Consider the following 19,967-nt stretch of genomic DNA (forward strand, 5'->3'; position numbering starts at 1 on the left):
ATGGGAAATGCAGTAAATTCCAAATAAATTCATCTCAGCATCCAAAAGTTGGTTTGTTTTGGTTTTTTTCTTACCATGCGGACAGCCTGTCTCAGTGAAGGAAGGAAAAAGAGTTATTTTACAGAATTCAAAGCTATACAATATGCACAACGTTACTACTGATTCAATACTACCTTGGGCCTTACAGAATATTGCAAGGTGCTAACGTTAACATACACTCCAGATACATTAATAACATTAATATACGCTTCAGATACATTAATAACATTAATATACGCTCCAGATGTTGCGAGTGTTGTATGTTAGGCTAATTGGTGAACTTTAGTAGGCCTTGGCAAACAAGATTACTTTAGATTTTGAAGGCACCTGAACTGAGGAAAAGTAGAAGGGAATTCATTGAAACACTCCACAAGGCATAAAAGATGCCATCCGGAGTTGTCATGCCAGAACCACCAGTGTCTCCTTTGGGTGGCAAAAGGGACTCCACACAAGGGGAAAAAAAAGAGCCGAGGCGTTGGGCTTTTTTTGAGAGAATCGGGAAATTAGCAATGACTAGTTTTCTCAAGGACTCCAAAGTCAGGGAGCATGAAAACTATCTCGCTCCCTCATGTGGCAGAAGAGGTGCGCTACCGTCAGCTTCCCACTGGAACCTAGACTTTTTACTGACCCTACAAATCTTCGCACATCAGGGGTAAATTCTGTGCTTCATTCGGAGGGTTTTAATTATTCTAACAACCTCTATCATTGCATTATAGCCTTTTCGGGGCAGCAAAACCAGGAAAAGCCAATAAAAGAGACAAAACTTGCCCTCTCGAGGACAAGGCAGAGCTCTGAAGAACCAGCTACCCAAGGGGGCAGGCAACGATCTACAGGTTCTCGTCAAGTGCAATACCTCCACCACAGTCATTAAGGATGACCTACTAATGAAGGAAAAGAAGAACTAATGCTGCTTTACACAGGGCAGTGTTTTGACGCTCCTCCCAAAGCACAATGCACATACCATAGCACCAACACAACAGTAAACAAACTTAACACTAAAAATACAAAATTCAACATTCAGAAGTTGCCTTTCAACTAAAATTAGCTTCCCACACTACCAGTAAAGAATCAGTATTCCACACAGATTAATGCATCAATTTTGTTGCTATTTCGTTATAAACGCAAGCATCTTGTTAAGATCAGTTAGCACAGTGAATGCACCAAAAAAATCACACCAAAACTCACAAGATTAGTAAATGCAGGCCCATTCTGCTAGAAGCTTGGAGCTGGAGCAAGTTAATGTTCATGGCTTCACAGAAAAGCTGTTTTAGTCACAGGGACAGAGAGAGACAATATTCAAAGCATTTTAGTTTCCTCCTGAACTGTACTTCTGTATACACCACTAGTGTTTGATAGCTCATTAACGCTCTTATGTTGTGTAGAGAGACATGGAGGATTCTAGAAATTACCAACAATCTACAAGACTTGTCCATATTCCATTTTGTGGTTTCAGCATGTCACAAAATCCTCGAGTCTGAGGCACGAACGTGAAATGACGATTAACTCACCAAAATCCAGCAGGATTTCTACTGCCTCTCCGCAGGTTTATCGGGTAGATGGTTTCTAACAGGACAGAACCCTGCTTAACAGAAGGACACGGAGCAACAGACGGATAAAAGTCTTAATATCAGTAAACATATTAGATCACTTTATTATGTTTACATTTAAAGCAAACCACACGTATCAAACCAAATACTGTTTAGAAATATTTCAGTCTTTTAAACAAAAGACAATTATAATCCTCCTGATTATGGAGGCAAGTGCTTGGGTAGCAGGTGCTAATAACCAGAGGGAGATGCTTATTAACCATGCAAGAGGCAATAACACGCTACCGAGGCCAACAGGCATTAGATACTGTTATCTTAAACCCTTTAAGCTTGTAACTGGGAACAAGTCTGTCCAAGACAAGGGTGGTTTAACCCTGTAGCTGTTATTTTTGGAGTAGAGAAGTGTAAGTCTGGAAGAAACTGACACTTTATCTGATGTGAGAAATACTACCAGCCAATCAAATGTAGACTTCTCATTATAAATAGGAAGATAGAGCAACTACAGCGTGAAAATAGTTACAGCAAAATTTGTATACGGTGCATTTCTGTTTACAGTGTGCAAAATGTCAACACAAAAATACATTCTAATTCACATCAACTTTTCCTTTTAAAGAAAACAAATAAATAAAATAAAATCTTCATCATCAAAAACCAATTAATATCCACAAGTATTAAACAGTCCTGAACTAAAAATTTCAGGATCACCTCCAGTAATCCTTACTCTAGAAATCGGAGCTTATTACACAGCTCAAATACAGGCAAGATTTCTACAGGCCACTTTGGCTCTAATGGCTCTAAACCATTGATTCCACATAGAAAGTGATCAAAGACAACTGTATTCCATTTGATCCTTCCTTCTCACTTGCCACATTTATGACATCCTTCTTTATCTCGTAATAACGAAAGCTCGGAACAGTGTTCAGACATCAAACCCAGCAGCTCTTCCTTATACAAAGTGCTTTGTCACTCACCCAAGCAATCAATCTAGACCCAAACTTTTAAATTCATTAATTTTAACAAGGTCTTTTTCCCATCCATTTAATGCATAAAACAAAAACAATACACTGTACAATGCATTCTATAAAGTTTAGCTCTTATGACAAAGTTATTTAAAGTGCAATTTAAAACTGGAAAGTTTTTTTTAAGCATAAGCTTATTTACCAAAACATTTTAATACACTGTCATGAGTTTAAGCTAGATTACATATTTGAATAACCTAGGTTAGTGTAAGTGTATTAATGTACAAGCTTTTACAGTTATAACATGAACATTTTGAAAAATAATCATATAAAACACCAGGACAAATAATATGGTTTTCCTGAACTCCAAGCTGTATTCAGCTTCCCTTGAAGTTGGGATTTGCTAAAGGAAAAACGTTTCTCTAGTCCTCCTCTGACTAGGCTGGAAAGACTAAACAAAGACATGAAAATTAAATTCTTTAACATGAATGGAACATTTCAACCGAAGCTCAGAGAAGCCCAAGTTCACCAGAGTTTGAAGCACCTGTAAACCACAGACATACTTTCAGAAGCGTTAAGTACACTTAATCTATTTTCTATTTCAATATACCATTAACATTCTAGTTTTGCTGTTACACTGCTAGAGGTTTTCAAGGTACAAAAACTCAAATCTGGAAATAAGTTTCCATATTTCATTTTGGAATTCTTTATTTGCATAGAAAGCAATGCCCTGATTCTACCAGTTTATCTGCTAATGTAGAGAATTTACCACGTCGGCATCATATCAGGAAACCACAGTCTTCCAAGGTGTTTGGAGACTTCCAAATGTAGTTGATCTAAACTGTAATCGTTATCTGGAATCAGCACCTCCTCCATTATCGACAGCTGGGTAAGCCTGCCCCCACACATCTTTACAAATTCAATAAAACCTCTGCAAGTTACTTCGCATTCACCGAGTCCCATTGCTGTTAAGTTCTTACAGCGCTCAGCGATCCGTATCAGTTCATCATCCAAAGGCTGAAGTCCATTAGCACACACAACCAACTCAATTAACCTCGGGCAATTCATGCCAATACGACCCAACATTGCTTTGCTGACTGCCCGACCAAAGTAAAGGTGTGTAACAGGGGTTTCCTCTCTGAAGAAAGCATCAAATTCTTCTTCATATAAGAAGAAATACATCACAATGTTAACTTTGGGTGAGTGTTTAAGAAGAGCATCCCAGCTTTGCTTTTTAATAGTGTGAAATTCGACTTGTCCAGGATTTTCACTCACAACGTCTATGCGAAGGTGTTCAAGATCAACATGTTTTTCACTTGAAAGAGCTAGCAGCAGTTCATCACTTAATATGTAGTAGTTCAAAGCCAGCTCCTTAAGTCCATGACACTGGTCAGCAACACAAAGAATTCCTGAGGAACAAAAAAAAATGCTCTGTAAAATGAAAAGTGAATGTAAGCACAGCCGTTTGCTGAAAAGCTCAAGCAAATACTAATTCTACTGGCTTGATTATTCACATCTACATCCAAAACCCTAGGATATATGATAAAGTTCTAGATACCCGCATCCTTTTATAGGGTTTTTGGCCGTAAACACTTATCAGTAAAAGCACCAAGTCTAACTAGTCATATTCATCTTGGATCTGCATATCTTTCTTCCTCTTTGCTCTTCCCTATGCAGAATTTCCTCAGCTTTGAAGAGGCAACTGAAATTAGGTAAGATCCCACTGAAGCTGCCACTGTTCCCTTCCCTAATACTCCTTCCTTCAGCGTTTGTCTAAGCATTCTATTTAAATGACCACCAGTAGCCCAGTTTAAAAGCTATGCTGAAACAGACCCTTGCCTGAATTAAGACATAAACAACATAACTGCTCTTAATCTGTTGGACTACAAAATACACAGATTAAATCACCTTTTGTAGACTGGATATGAACATAGGAAAGAGACCAGACCAGGATTCCCTTTCCCTAGAACCAGAATTTCAAGAGAAAGGTAAGCGAGAAGGGACCCAAAAGCTCTCCGGACTTTCTGGCAAGCCTGTATTTTATAGGGAGTGAGCCCTTCAACAACCAATGCTAAAATAAGCAAGTCTGTACTACCAGATCTGGACACACGAGGGCACTACAGGAACTGAAAGACTCAGTCTTACTAGTTTTTGAAATTTGTATAGACTCCGTGGTGGTTTTTTTAAATATAACTTTGGATTATTAACACTTTTGCTCAGTAAGTTACACCCACAGCACCTTGAGAAACAGTTACTGACAAGTGCTTTCATCTCTTTTATCCCACCAACCAGTAGCTGATTCACAGGTCAAGGATTTTGCATGTTTTTTCCCCATAGAATGCCAGTAGCTCAGTTTATGGGGTTGCACACATTAAGCAGCAAACATTCGGTTACCCTTACACTGAACTGACAATGAACATCAACTCCTTGGAACATGTGTTAAAGGCTTGCACTAATTTTGGAGGCTTTTCCTCCTCAAGCCCATCAGAAGCACTAAAGCAGCTGAGAAGAATGAAAAAAATCCCTACGATTCTAGAAGATGCAGTCAAGCGAGGAACACCTCCATCTTCATTAATCCAACTCATTCAGTAACACAAAGACGCTATTCTTATTCCCCATCCAACTGTCCCAAGCTGAGACTAGGTCAATAAAAGGCCTCTGCTAAGAGGCTCAGAAGAGCACTAGAAGTTTTATGAATAACTTGTTTCAAATTAAGTCTTGCCTATTGTTTTATGATACTTTACTACTACATTTTTCATATATATTCGCTACTTACCAGCGGGCGATACATAAGGACAGCTGCTCATTTTCAGCAGTTTTAGAGTATCACTGTTGTTGGCAACGAGAACCTTCAAGGAAGGATCATCGAGTGGCGTGTCATCTATCTTGATTGATGATAAAGACTTGGAGTTTACAAAAACCACTGTCAGTGCTGAAGCAAAATGAGCCTGTTTGGAGAAATTGAAGGAGGGAGGTGAAAAAAATAAATCAATCCTACAAAGAGACAGGCAGAACTTCTACATCTAAACCCCAGGTTTTGCATGCACGGAGTACAAAACCAATCCATTCTTAGGCATCCCCTTTTTTGTGTAACAAAAATGGCTTATTTGAACAGGAACATAGGAAATCTTTGTTTAAAAATAGGCTGCTGCACATGAAAAAAAATTAACTTTACACTCAGTAGTTAACTCATCTGCTCTAATTTATCTTTTCACTGTAATAAAATAGGGACAAATGGACATAGTGATGTCTGAAGTTTCTAGAATTTATCTGTAGAAAAAAGGAAACAGCATTTATTTCATTTTCCAGAAAGTAACTCTGCTTTGACCTACAGTCAAAGAAAAAAAATCTCCCAATATTTTAACAATATTTTGCAGTGTGTGACCACTGTATCTTTTAATCTATAAATAATGAAACTCAAGCCTTCTAAATGATTCCCCATTTCTACACCACTAAGTACCAACACTACTGAATTTAATGAATGGAATCGATGTTGAACTATGTTCCTAATACTAAGATGCCACAAATTAAAGAAGATACACCAATAAAAACAGACTATTTCATAAAAATTACCATCAGCTGAATAATAACACAGTAAGAAAGCTACAGGAGTTTAAGAGTGAATTAGTTTGTAGTTACACTCTAGTTACAGTTTGTAGAACCTTACCTTAGAGACATTCATGAAGCTTGGTTTCGCTGTAGAAATCAAACCCAGCGTCTTGATAGAACAGTTCACCAACTGAGAAAGGATGTTGCAGGCTGCTTCTGCTGACTCAGTACTGCTATCAACCTATAAAAGCAATTTAAAAATCATGAAGTCATTCTTTATTATTATTTAGAAAACAGCATCATGGATAGCCAAGACTGCACGGTCCACACTCACTCAGCTGTACCGCGTCAGACTACATTTACCACAAGGACAAAATGCAACATTAATCAGAAATTTCAAGACAGGAGTTCAGGAAAGTTACTATTAGAAAATTTTCCTGAGTATGACTGCTGGGTATTTCCAGGGTGAACAGAGAGCTTAGATCTAAGCCTTTTCTTCAAATGACCTCACACCTTCTTAAACAGATGCAATCAGTATTGGTGTTATGATGGTCAGTGGTATGTATGTACCTTTTTAAAATGCCAATTCTAAACTCTTAGAGCAAGGACAATACGTTTGCATGTTGAATAATGACTGATTCTCAATTCATCTATAAACCTGATGTCTAACTTTGGACAAATCACTATTTCATCTCCTCTTCCTCCTCTGTAGTAGTTGAGATAAAAGAAAAGCTGAAAAACCACAGAAGTTGCATTAAGGCATTATAATGCCAATTCATTCTCGTGTTATATGAAGTGCAGAAATTACAGGTATTTAATAACTGATTATCCATGAACTGCTGTGCAAGCAAATCACGGTATCTCCAAATGTAAAACTGCTACTAGTGCTGAGAAAAAAAAGCTTCTGGTTTTCACCCTAGCTTTAATATCAATCCTTTCTTGTGCTTTTCCTTCACAGCTTAGAACCATGAGGTCCTCTAAGGAGAGGTGTCTGCCAAAAGTAAACAAAGCACCCCTAAATCCAACTATGATCTCCTGAGATAAACAGTGAACTGTACCAAGTATTAAAATGAAACATGTCCAAATTCATGCAATCTTGAGACTATAAACATAGGCCGCATTTACATCAAGTATACTGTTATTTAATTATGTCCTTATATGTCAATCACCTGACAACACAGGCACAGAATCTCCCTTACTCACACTTTTTCAAAGCAGGGTTCTAAAATTTCAAGACGTTCTTCACTGTACAGCTCTATTTTGCAAGTAAATTATACACACACACAACACAAACTTATTTCCTCAAATGCTTCCACGTGTAAGAAATTTATCTGCACAATAATCTTCCGAGTACTCAGACTGCCACTAACATTGATTCACAAAAACTACGTATTTTATATATTCTGAAAACATATCTTCAGCCCTGTATGGCATGACGTTATCTCTTCCTTTACTTTGTAGAGATAGTATAGAAAATGGGAGGAAACTCTGTGCATGTGTGGAAATAAATTGTTGCAGTAGTTGCATTTTTAAACATAAGACTTCCCAGGTACAACACTTAAGCCATCCGACAGAGAAGCTGCATCCGTCACGCCCAGTAACGTGACAAAACAAGCCTCCATTCATCCACGACTTACCTTGAAGCTGACGTACTGCAGATGATCAGCGTGCCTCTTGATAATCTGCTGAATGAGATCAGGATGTGTAGACTTTAAATAAGAAGTGGCTGGCTGGCTAAGCTCAAATTCAAATCTCCTCCAGAGATCTGGGATGTGAAAAATTTCATTCCACCTTCGACAAACGGAAGATGCCCTGGCTCGATCTACTAAAGGTAGAAACTGAAAAATGCGCAGAATGACATGGTGTGGAAGGCTTCCCCAGTCCATCAAGGTGTGTAAGTCAGATTCACCAAACACTGAGCCATATAAACAAGTTTTCTGTTTTTTGTTTTTCTGTGACGTTTGAGGAGCTTCATTTTCAACCACACCTTTCTGCCTAGCTCTCTTCATCATGAAAGTTTCAGGTACTGGCACGATCCGATGTATTCAAACTGCGCCGTTTCCTGAAAGGTGTCCCACGCAGTAGGCCTCTGAAAAAAGGTACGTTCATATGTCAATATCCAGTGCAGAGACATTGTCAAGGACTTTCTTTCTCAATACCTTTTACTTTGTACAACTTGATTCAAATCTGGAGAATTTGGGTTTGTTAATTTATCAAGTATAGTTTCACGTGTTAGTACTTCACAGTACATCAAGCACTTTGTAGAAAAAGAAATATTTAACAGCAATTTAGTTTAGCAGTAGTATGTATGTTTACACTTAAACTCAGCAGACAAACTACAGAATCTATGAATGATTTCTAGAAGAATTTTATTGACTACAAAACCCAATTCATAAACTCCCTTTTTAAACAATGAACTTGGAACAGATGTATTCAGAAGAGACAGATTCAAAAACTTTCCCCACCTCCCCCACTGCTTTCCTTTGTTGGTTTTTTGTTTTGGGCTGTTTCTTTTAAATCATGCCAGGCAGAGGAAAAATGTTTATACAACTAACAACAAAAAACTTCAGAGGTCAATTATCAAATTAGGGCCAAGTAAGTGAGGTTCACGTGCTGTTTTTCAGCACAAGGACAGTGACCCCAGAATATAGCAAGCCACAGGAACCTACTTCACCAAGGAACGCCTGCCACATGAGGCAGAGTTCAGAAAAAAAGCAGAACAAGGAAAAGCTCTGCTTTCACATGCTGAAGCAGTGCGACCGACTCAAGTCCATTCTGTTATTCAGACAATTCTCAACAACTATTTTAATCACTTCAAATGCTACTTCATTTGACAGTGGGATGAGGCCCCTTCTCCAATGTCCTATTAATTAGACGTTCAGCCAGACCTTATCTCTTCCCAACCAGCCTGAAGCTACCATTCACAAAGCAACCATGCATTCTTCAACAACAAACAGAACACGTTATGTGTTACTACTGAACAATCTTCCATGGCAACCTTCACAGCATGCTTTTTCTGGACTGAAAATTTTCCATAGTATCTTCAGGGGCCAGAGGGGTGGGGAGACACCAAAAACCCAGAAAAAGCTGCCAAACTACAGACTATCCTATCAAAAACTTCTCTCACATTTTCCCCAACTTATAAAAACCAATCTTTATGGCTGATGATGTGCCTGACACACAAGTGTAACTCCACTTTCATGAAAAGAAAGCATGTGCATTCCTTGAGAACTGGAAAGAACAACCTAGCCAAGTAACTAAGAACTTTCGTATTACCAGCTTCACTACTGTTTGTCCTCCTGACAAATCATCTCAACCACCAAGGAATTTATTCTAGCAGTCTTCAGAAGTCTTCACGTAGTCTCTTTAAAGTTCCATTTCTGATAGCGATAGGTGACACATGCAGAAGGGTTAGTGACAGTCCATAAATTCTATTTAATAATGTTTTTCTTCCCTGAACAGCTACATCTGCCTTGTGTTAACGAGCAAAGGCAGCAAGTCAAAGAGAATGAAGAACAATACACTCCAAGATAAAGCAGTATCTCTAAGCAATACATTAGTGTTACGAATGTAATGAAGATGTAAGCTCAGCATGAATAAACATTTTGCTACTAAATTTTATCAAATTATCATCTACACGACTATGTTTTATGACTTTTGAGTGCTTTAAGTCACACAATGAATGGGCATTCCAAAGCATTATGTGTGGATGTAGTAATTAACCATTGCATAACTTTCTCTTCCAGTTTCTCACACCGGTCCTAAATTTAGCTTGAGTTCTCCTTTTTTTTTTTTTTCCTCCTCCCTCCTCGGGAGAAATTACAAATTTAGCTGTTTCCTAAAACTCAAGTCCAGAACAAGAAATGGAATTAAACAAATGCTGTTGTCTGAGAAGCTGCTCTATGCTTTTGCTCTTCTCATGCAAATTTGCAACATCTTGGTAAAAATCTAAGTTTCTGAAAAAAGAAAAAAAAAAAAAAGGGACATTTTCACTTTCTATTTGAAACTTAGTTGAGCTTAATGAGTGCTGTTTTGGCTCCCACCAAGAAGTTTTGGTATCTGAGAACTACCAGGAAGACACCATTCCCCTAAACCACAGGCCAGGCTACTGACCAGATGCAGCATATCCAGCCCAGACGTATGAAGAGATGTGACATGGTACTCATGGAGCATATGTATCCATGGTCTCACTGATGGAGCGTGACTGTAACTTGTTCTTGCTGCTACATCCCTTTAAAACGAATATCTCTAGAATTTCTATTTTTAGTATTCTGCATTGCAGTAATTTAGCAGAACTACATTATATTATATTACTCAACGTGGGATGCAAAGCCAGAAAAAGGTTCCATTGATTATATATCGCAATTTTTTTACCAAACATGAAGCCCTAATATTAACTGCGAAAATGTGAATGCTTATTTCGTTCTAAATAATTAAACTACGCAACACAACCGAAGTTAACTACATTACAGTTCCATGTGATATAATCCAGGCAGTATTCAACGAGAGGTTTACATGCACACATACCTCCAAAGAATGTGGAAGTTCCTGTCAAGTTACCAGCACCTTTTTGGTATCTGAACATCCATCCCACTGTTGAGTCATCCTGTATGTGTGCATGGATTCCTTAACCAGAAGGCAGGGACGGGTCCCAGAAGATGAACTGACCTGTGAAGCCAGCGACCAAAGAAAAACTGTTCTGCAATGTCTAGGAGACACGCTGGAGGGACTAAACCCAGTTTTGGAACAAAGACTGAGATGAACAGTACACATCGCACTGCAGGGCTGATGTGGAAGTAGAACAACAGAATGTGGCAATTAGTTTTACCAAATGTTACCTGAAAACTATTGTTTAACTAATGGGAAGGTGTAATTGTTGGCACAAATCTAGTTATTGCTCTATCTACAGTTTTAGTCACATCATTTCTCTTATGCAACACAAATAAACCTCTGGATTCCTGAATATGACCTAAAGGAATTACAAACCTGGATAAGAAATGTTAACTTTTTTCAGCTTACTGTATACCAAAACCACACAAATCAAAATAGTTAAAGATATGACTTCTAGTATTTTAAAATTTAAGGACTCTTGGCTTTAAACATGACTCACTTTTATTCCAAAAAGTATGTTTACTACATCATGATAATCTTGACAGTAAACACACTGTTTTGGCTAAATTAAACTCTATCTGGAAAAAAAAAGACAACAATGATGTACGAATATGCTTCCATATACCAATACAAAAAAGCTACCCTGTACCTCAGCATGAAAAGTATCTTGGTCTGCTCTAAGAAAGCATTCCCAAGCCCTCCAAATTCAGTTACCCATTTTATATTGTTTGAAGATAGTATTTTTTTCTTTAAAAGATGGGAGAATCTAAAGCCTCATGTCTCCCAGGTCATACCATCATCTTTTGAAAAACATCCCAGTTGGTATCAGCTTTATAGTTGTGAAGTTTAACACAGATGTACTACATGTGTTAATTAGGAATGCAACAAGAGAAGCAGCCCCTATCTCCTAAGCAAAATCAAACTCAAGTACTGAAATCTGTGCAAGTAATGCTGTTGCTCAGCTCACACAACAGAATATTTAAAATCTGCATAGCCATGCTTGTTTATAATTAGAAAGTTGATACACATTAGTCACTCTGTTCACAGATGGCATCTGAAGAAGCCTGTAATTTATGGTGCCCTTGTATTGCACAAACAGTCTACAAGTATTACATGGTCTCCTGTGAAGCGAGCAGAGTGTCCCTTTGCTAACTCTGCACAGCATCAAAAATTCATTTGCAAAAGTGTTGTCAGTTTCTCACACATAAAAGGTAGGTTTATAAATAAAATTCATTTGCAAAAGTGCTGTCAGTTTCTCACACATAAAAGGTAGGTTTATAATGACACATATAAACAGAACACATAAATAACGTTATAATTGAGAGCACAAGACACCGAGATGCAATTTAAAGATTCAAGACAGAAATGTGTAAGTTTATAAACTGCATGACATATTTTGAAGCAGCTTTCTTACCTAAAGAATGCTTCCAAGTTACAATAGGCAATAAATGAGTGAACTGAGGCAGCTGCAGCCATGGGGCACTCACAAGCATCTGTCTGCTTTCCCCTCCTGTCCAGATAAAATGCCACAAAAAGTTTTATTAGTTTGGATAAAAAAATAATTCTTGTATTATATCCCACGCAACAATGATAGGAAAAAACGTTGACATCAATTTATACTTTTTTTTGCTTTAGTAAAGGAGCTTGAGGGCATCAGCTTAACACAAGGTAGCTTATTCCACAATGCAAACACTGTGTCATTGCTAGAAACGTGAGGTCAGATCAAGTATAAAACTGATGGGAAACAAGTATTGCAGCTACATTTACATTGCACCGGCCAACAGTACAATGTAAACAGTAAGTTATTCAATATTTGCGTTACCATTAGTAGTGAAGTTTGGTTAACCACACTGTCTAAAACTACTAATGTCGTGTAAGAGTCATGGAAAACAGGGGAAAAAAAAAAGTCCAGAATGTTTTTTCCTGCCTTTTTCCCTTCGTTGGCAAGGCTGGCTACTGGCCTAGGGAACTACGTGACAGATGATGAAAACACAGAAGCCACATGGCACAGCTTCCTACCACCAAACGTGAGCAGCCCTATGTCCCCACCCAGCACAGCCCTGGGTACAGCGTCACATGGCAGGGAGCAAGACAAGAGCTGCTCCACCAACAACAAACCTCCCAGCCTGCAGCCTCCTCCCAGTTTATGAGCTCCCAGAAAGCTCGCGGGTGTATCACCAACCACCACATCACGAGGACTTACATTAAAAGTCCCCCACCTCCCTCCACACTACTTCGTATTAATACTACCTTACAGGTAAGTTTGTGTTTCAGTGTCTCGCATCATGCGTAATCATTCAAAGCTTTACCCCCAAGAATATTACCAAGTTTGCTTTTATAAAAAAACATGTCAAATAACTGAAAACTTCCTCGTGACAAACCTTACACGCCTATCATGGGGGCTGGGAGTATACCCTTCCAGCTGCTCTAAACTCAGGATTTCAGTGTTCTTCCCAACACTTCTCAGTGGGGCTGCAAGCAAAATAACTGTTAGTAGTAAAATAACACCTGAAAATTAAGACAAGGACAGTAATATCCTTTTATTGTAAGAAATGTATCAAATCTAGTTTTATTAAGTTGTTGATTAAGACTGGCTATAGCCAGTATACTAGCAGAAGCCAGTAGGCTTCTGAATTTGGGCTGGTTACCTGTAAGAGCTGAATACTCCCTCCTAACTACAGACTGATGAAGTGAGCTTTTCTTTCATAGACCTGTCCTAGAACCCCTCACTGCAGAAGGAAGCTTATAGTTTTACATTGCAAATAAAAGTAGCAAAATTTTAGATACTACATTAAAAAAAAAAAAGTTAAAGCTCTTGTTAACAAAAAAAAATAAATCAGGTGTACAGTCTTAAGATGATTCCTGTAAGCATCCAAGGCCACAAGAACCATCCAAAGCCACTTCAACCATGTCAGCGTGTGTAAGCAGAAACGTTTATAATAAAAACTAACTAGTTATCAGAGATGCAATCAAATACAAGCTTGTTATGTAAATAACAGTGAATTGTTAGTCTAAGGTAGAGTTAGCCAAATTATTATCAAAGATAAACAGCAGCAACACTGTCGTTGAAATGAAACACACTGGCAACTGATGGGGTTTATCAAATCTATTCATATTCTCATTTGCGTGGAGCAAAGTATCAAATATTAATGCAGTGCCTTATACAGCTGTTTTCCTCTATAAACTCTACGACCTCAGTGTTCTGTGATCAAGTATTTTGCACAGCTGCATGTTCTCCTACTCAAACTCAAATCCGCAAAACCCAACAGGGATCCAGAAAAATTCAAGCTAAATAACAGTTTCTGCAGCTTATCCTGGTAACACAACCGTAAACTTCTGCTAAAATCAAGACACTGAAATCTCTCCCATGACATGGGGTCTTGGCAGGGGACTGTGAGAAATGCTCAGCAGTGGCTCAGTTATAGTCAGCAGCTGTTCACTGCTTCCTACGCTACAGTGTCCGTCACAAAAAACAGGTTTTTTTACTACAACCCAACGTATCACAGATTCAAGCCACAAAGAAACCAACTGCTTCCTCCAATTTGTAGACTCCCCTTTCAGTTCTCAACACCAGGACTCAGCAGGAACTAATAAAACAAAACACCATAAAATCAGGTTTCTAACAGAGACAGGAAAAAAAAAAAAAAAGAGAAAAAAAAAAAACCAAGAAAACCCCATCCCAAAAAAACAAATCCAGCAGAAATGAAGTTCCTGAGAAATAAAAAAACTATTTCAAATAACTAAACTTGGAAATCTGTTGGGATCAAGCCAATATCACGATACTTAAGCTTTAACTAACGCTTGGAAATTAATGTTTATGGATCTGCCTTTAACAACTGAAATACTTGTCACATTAATCACAGTGTCTTTAAAAAAATAAAATAAATATTAAAAAAAAAAATACTACACTTTCCAGTGATAGTATCAAGGTTGCCCGCTCACAACATGAAGGAATTCAGAGTCCGTCTGCGGAAGGAGCGCAGCTGAAAGGCAGTGCTGGAAAGCTGCTGGAACTGCTGGCGCAGCCTCAAATGCAATCACTGAGTATATTTTAAAATATAGATCAAAAATGCATTTTAAATTTAAGTCTCAGAAAAATCTATGGCATGAGGAGCTCCACGATGAAGCTCTTCCTTCAATTAGGACACAATGATCTGTTAATGGGTGGCTTTTTGCTTCTGAACAGGATTATTATTATTTTTTTTAAAGCAATCCTTGTTTTATTCTAAACCGAGACTCTTTCTCAAGGGATTTATCGCATTTCCAATATGTTCATAACAAAACCTCAGAGACCTAAAAATAACAGCATTCAGCTGCACATCTTAATGCTTGCACTAGCTTTAACTGAAGAAATATAAACACATCGCCACTTTTAGTGTTAGTTAGGTGGCAAAACTCAGCTATTCGTGTTCTACTGATGCATTGTTTTTAGAAGAAAGCCACCCCCACTTGAACAGCTTTTAGACCGTGAACAATACCCAAGACTTCATTTGTTTTACCACATGACACATCTGAAGAGTTCTCTTGAGGGCTTACCCAAACATCACACGGCAGGTTAAAAAAAAAAAAAAAAAAAAAAAAAAAAAGCATTCGTTCTACAGGTTTTCTAGAAACGTTTCGACCCGACTTTTCACGCCATTCAAGCTTTTCACGTTCGAAAAAAAAAAAAAAAACAACCAAACACCCCTTCTTTTCCAGCCTGCGGCCCGGAGTATCCCCAGCACCCCACTCCCGAGGTCGGATGCCCACCCCGCCGGGTCAACCCCCCAGTCATTTTGCCGGCGTGGGGAAAGCCAGGCGACTTTCGAGAGGGTACGAGCCTTTTATATGTCACATCAAACCCTTCCTGCACTGTTTTACCTCAGCACAAGGCGGCTGGGAGCGAAGGCAGCCCGGGGCAGGGCATTACCTCTCCCGGCGGCGTCCTCCTCAGCTCTCCCTGAGGGGAAGGGAGCGCGGCCGGGCCCCTTACCGGTCACCGCCCCTCAGGCCGAGGACGGGGGCTGACGAACGCCACACGTACGCGGGAGCCCTGCCGAGGTCAGGCCTCTTCACGGCTCAGGGAGAATTAAGGTCTCCGGGAGCGGCGAGCGTCCGCCCTCCCAGCCCGAACCTGCCCCGCCCTCCCCGGGACTCCGCGGCCTCTCCGCCCTCATCCGCCGCGCAGGGGGCTGCTCCCCCCGCTACAACCACCCCGCCGCTCACCGCCGCCCGGGCGCGGCTCCCTCGCAGTGGCAGGGCCGAGGCCAGCCGCAGAGGAGGGGGAGGGAGGCACCGCCAAAAGCCCCCGAAGCCTCCCGTCCCGCCGAGCGCCCTGTCCGCACCGCCACCGGCCGCGGAGGGGAGGAGCCGGCGGCTCCCGAGCCGTCCCGGCCGCGCAGGCGCCACGCGAGGCCGCGGCACGTGACGGCGGGCGCCATTTCGCGCCGGGGCAGGCCTCGGCCCGCGGCTAAGATGGGGATGGGCGGCAGGTGGATGATTCCTGAGGCGCTGGAGCTAGCTATGTCCTATCGGCGGGGTAAGGAGGGAACCTGCCCCTGGTCCCCAGCCCGCCTGGCTTCTCCTTTTCCTCCCCAGAGCTGCAGGGACGGCTGCTCTTCCTGACCAGGCCTCCTGAGGGCCTCACTGCAAGGCTCCCGCTCATTTTCTGTCATGAAGTACCTCTAACCCCATATCTGCCTTGAGATGGGGCAGCCCCGTGTCACAGATGGAAATATTTGACGCTTATGATTTAGCAGCGATTCAAAATTAATTAGTGATTTGAGGTAGATCAAGAGGTTGAAATTTTAGCAGCACTTAATCATTAACTGGCTTAGAGGTTTACAAAGTCAGTGAACAAAATAGTTGGAACAGCAACTTAATTACCGATTCGAAGATGGCAAGATTCACCCTGACTTACTGTAAGGGGTTAAAAATACGTGGGGGCAAAAACCACACATCTCTAATGCATATACATGTGAACAAAACATGTAAGTGTGCACACATACATGCAGGTCTCTGCTAGGATCAAGAACTTCTTAACAGCAGGTGACTTTAATGAGCCAACAGGTACCACTTCAATGTCCTATACATGCATGAACAGACAGAAGAACATCCATAAAGCCAATGTATATGTCACAAACATAGAAGTAGAGAGGTGGATGGAAGAGAGGCTTAGCCTACAGTCAGAATTTTCCTGTCTCAAATTTAGAGTGAATACTCACAGTGCGTAGGTGTTCCTCAGCGGGCAGTAGTTGAGGCTGGAGAAGGATTCTCTGACCCCGGCCTCAAGATGTCAGCCCAGCAGCATCCCAGCTCAGGGGACAAGGTGGCCACAGCCTGCGGTGATCCAGAAGAGCTCAAAGAGTCTTTACTAGAATCATTACTTATAGCATCCATGATAATTGACTTTCATCAGGTACTTTTCTGCTCCAGCCCAGCTCAGACAATGGAATATTCCAGTACTTTCCACTGGTTACACAAGCCCAGAACTTGCTAGGTCTTGGGGTCCAGGTATCCCCTTCCTCTGTGGCCATAATCCATATGTTGTCAGGAGTGATCAATCATTATTTTCAAACTGTAGGAGCCACGAGGACCAGGCATACTATTGTGTTCTGGTCTGTTGCTTTCCACCTTTTGTTTCTTCCATGGTAGACCATTATCTTATGTTCCGGTCCATTGTATCGTTAGGTGGCTCGGGTTGGGAGGGAAATCCCATCAAGTACCAAGTGGCCTGAAGAGGTTGCACCACCATACCCTGGCCTTTGGAAACTGCCTTGTGAGCCTCTTCAGGAGGCCATTTCCTCCAGGCACAGCCATGCCTGGTCCCTCCCACTGGAGGAGCCTTGGCACCACAGCATAGGAGCTTCATCCTTTGGGCGTGGAGCCTCAGAACGGATGCAGGAGCAATGTCCTCTCTGCAGCCTTGAGTTTCTGCCCCCCTCAAGTGAAGCCTCAGCCAGCCTGGGCAGGTCAGTCCCCAACCGAATGCTTACACATCCAGAGGTGGTGGAGTACAAGCAGCTTTTACTGATTTTTAGCCAAAGGGCCCTTTTCTGATCAAGGCTTTCCCTACCTCCCTCTTCAAAACCCTCTGCCAGGGACAGAGGGCTGATTGCTGGGTTGTGTGTCCAAACCGGAGATGACAAAAATAGACCTCTGATTTACTAAAGCATAATTTTAAAAAACTGCAGATTTTATCTCAGCAGACCGACTGCATAACAGCTCAGAACTACAATCATAAAGAAACACTGACTGGTGATACCTGAACAATTCAGGTTTTATTTCCAACTGCTGCAAAATGCTTGCAACCACAGATTTCCTGGCTCTTGCAGATAGCAATAATTACCAATAACAAGCCTTTAGAGCATCTTTTTCTGAAGAGATAATACTAAGCACGTGTAGCATGTCAGTGGTCGATTATATCTGCCCTATATAAAAGGAAAGCTGGCAAAATTCAGCTGAGTATTTGCATGACATCAAAATACAGTTTCTTCCCTCAGATTAGAAAAAAAAAAAAAACTAGATAATGAGCATGTAGAAGGGCTAATGAAACAAACTGAAAGGAGTATTTGTCATACAGTGACCATGACATCTTCAAAGTATGCAGTTTCTTCCAACAGAATGACACACACTGCACATTTAAAAATAAAAAAACCTTTCCTTACCTGTATGGTTCTTGACTGTTTTATTCAGATCCTAAAGGAAATAGGAGGTAAAGTTCCAGGTAATTTTTTTTTTTTCCAAAGTATTTTTTTCCTGGTATGCATTTTTAAACTGATTTTTCAGTAGGTTCTGCTACAAAAAGCATCTTTAATTTAGGAGTTACTATCTGTGGACAGTAATAGAGGAGAGATTGTAAACAGAGATTAATGGAGATTTGCAGCTAGTATATAAATCCACCAGTCATGGGTTTCTTTGGTGTGTTGCCAGTAACCTTTGGGCTGCTGTAGAGCAACAGGTTCAAATGTACTTTAGAAAGAGTCATGTAGACTAATTTCTGAGGCTTTCTGTACAGAAGAGTTTCCTCTTGTGATCTGGTCTAGCACAGGAATATTGTATACCTAAGAAATAATACCTAAGAAATGCAGAATAGAATAATTCTATGCATTTTATAGCTATACTCATTATTGCTCTAAAATGCTTGCAGGTATATACAAACAGTAACAAAATCTGCTATGGATTTGTCAGTACTGGAAGGAAATAAGGATAAACACAAGCACACACCAGCAGCTTCTGTCCTCTACTTATCTTCCAGGCATCAGGTAGGTGCCTGTCATAGAGCTGCCTCTTCTGTCTCCAGATCCTTCACCTCATACACAAGATGCAGAGAGCTGAAAGCAAACGGCACTGCTGGATCTATACCCTTCTTATCTAGTTAATTAATATAAGAAAGCTTTTCCTGAAATCAAAAGTTTCCTGAGACCAAAGAATGAATGTGTGTCAATTCAGAATCAGTACGCCATGCACTTGAAAGATTTACAAGAAATGTGTGAAAAGTTAAAGACAAGTCTCTTGAGATTACTGGCTGTTTCTTAACTAGTTTGTAACAGAAGGAATCCAGGAGAGGAGAGAGTTGGGGGAGAGGGGGGTGAAATGAAGAAAATAAAGTCAAGGATGTTTGTTGTCAGATCAAGCAGGAAACCATGCAGTATATTGTGCTCTACAACAAAAGCTCATAGAGATAGTTCTCACACAAAGAGATCACTACCACTTTTTTAATATACTAACTTCAACGAAACTGAATTTCATAGCAGGACTTCTACATTTTAATCCAAGCCCTGCTTCATTTTCATCATGACCATGATTCTGACAAATCCACATAACCAAAGGACCCTCACGGGTGCGTGCTTGCTCTCTTGAACTCTTGGAAAGTAACGTGGTGCAGGGCTTCAGACAAAGTTTCGTGCAGGCACCGTCATTGCCGTGCTGTATGGTAGTCGGAGTCAGTCTCACTTTTCTCTGAAAACAATTGCATTTGTATCAGTGTGCTAAGCGAAATAAGTACTATGTTTTAGCTCCTCTTTTAAAAGCTTATTTTTAGAAAGAACCATCTATTTCACTAACAGTACTGAAGACACAGCGACCTACTGTCAGTCTTAATTTAAAACCCAAATATTTTGTGATCAAACACTGCAGCTCCAACAATTTAAGCTTAACTGAGCGGACAGGAGCAGCAAATGACGATGGTGCCCGGAAAGTAGGTTAGTATGTCATGTTTGCTGGAGGCTTTGTGAGCTGCTCTGCTAGGCACCAGCTGCTGCACAGGCAGGCAACAAGAAAC

The 19,967-nt window shown here is 40.4% G+C and overlaps 1 protein-coding gene across 2 annotated transcripts; it reads right to left on the minus strand.

Annotated features, from left to right (window-relative positions):
• Window positions 1-1,653: 1,653 nt before the first annotated feature.
• Window positions 1,654-16,042, minus strand: LOC141470225 (F-box/LRR-repeat protein 21-like). Of its 2 annotated transcripts, none has more exons than XM_074156162.1 (7): window positions 15,911-16,042; window positions 12,120-12,215; window positions 10,622-10,762; window positions 7,732-8,183; window positions 6,213-6,335; window positions 5,322-5,493; window positions 1,654-3,954 (listed from the first exon to the last, which is right to left on the minus strand). In XM_074156162.1, the coding sequence occupies exons 4-7, from the start codon at window positions 8,104-8,106 to the stop codon at window positions 3,311-3,313; spliced, it is 1,314 nt and encodes a 437-aa protein (XP_074012263.1). In that variant the 5' UTR covers window positions 8,107-8,183; window positions 10,622-10,762; window positions 12,120-12,215; window positions 15,911-16,042; the 3' UTR covers window positions 1,654-3,310. The 2 variants fall into 2 exon arrangements, with proteins under 2 accessions (XP_074012263.1, XP_074012262.1); XM_074156161.1 differs by lacking the exon at window positions 15,911-16,042 and adding an exon at window positions 15,566-15,833 and having other exon boundaries at window positions 1,655-3,954.
• Between the last annotated feature and the right edge of the window lie 3,925 nt (window positions 16,043-19,967).

Source organism: Numenius arquata, chromosome 11, assembly GCF_964106895.1.
Source record: "Numenius arquata chromosome 11, bNumArq3.hap1.1, whole genome shotgun sequence".
Lineage (NCBI taxonomy): Eukaryota > Metazoa > Chordata > Aves > Charadriiformes > Scolopacidae > Numenius > Numenius arquata.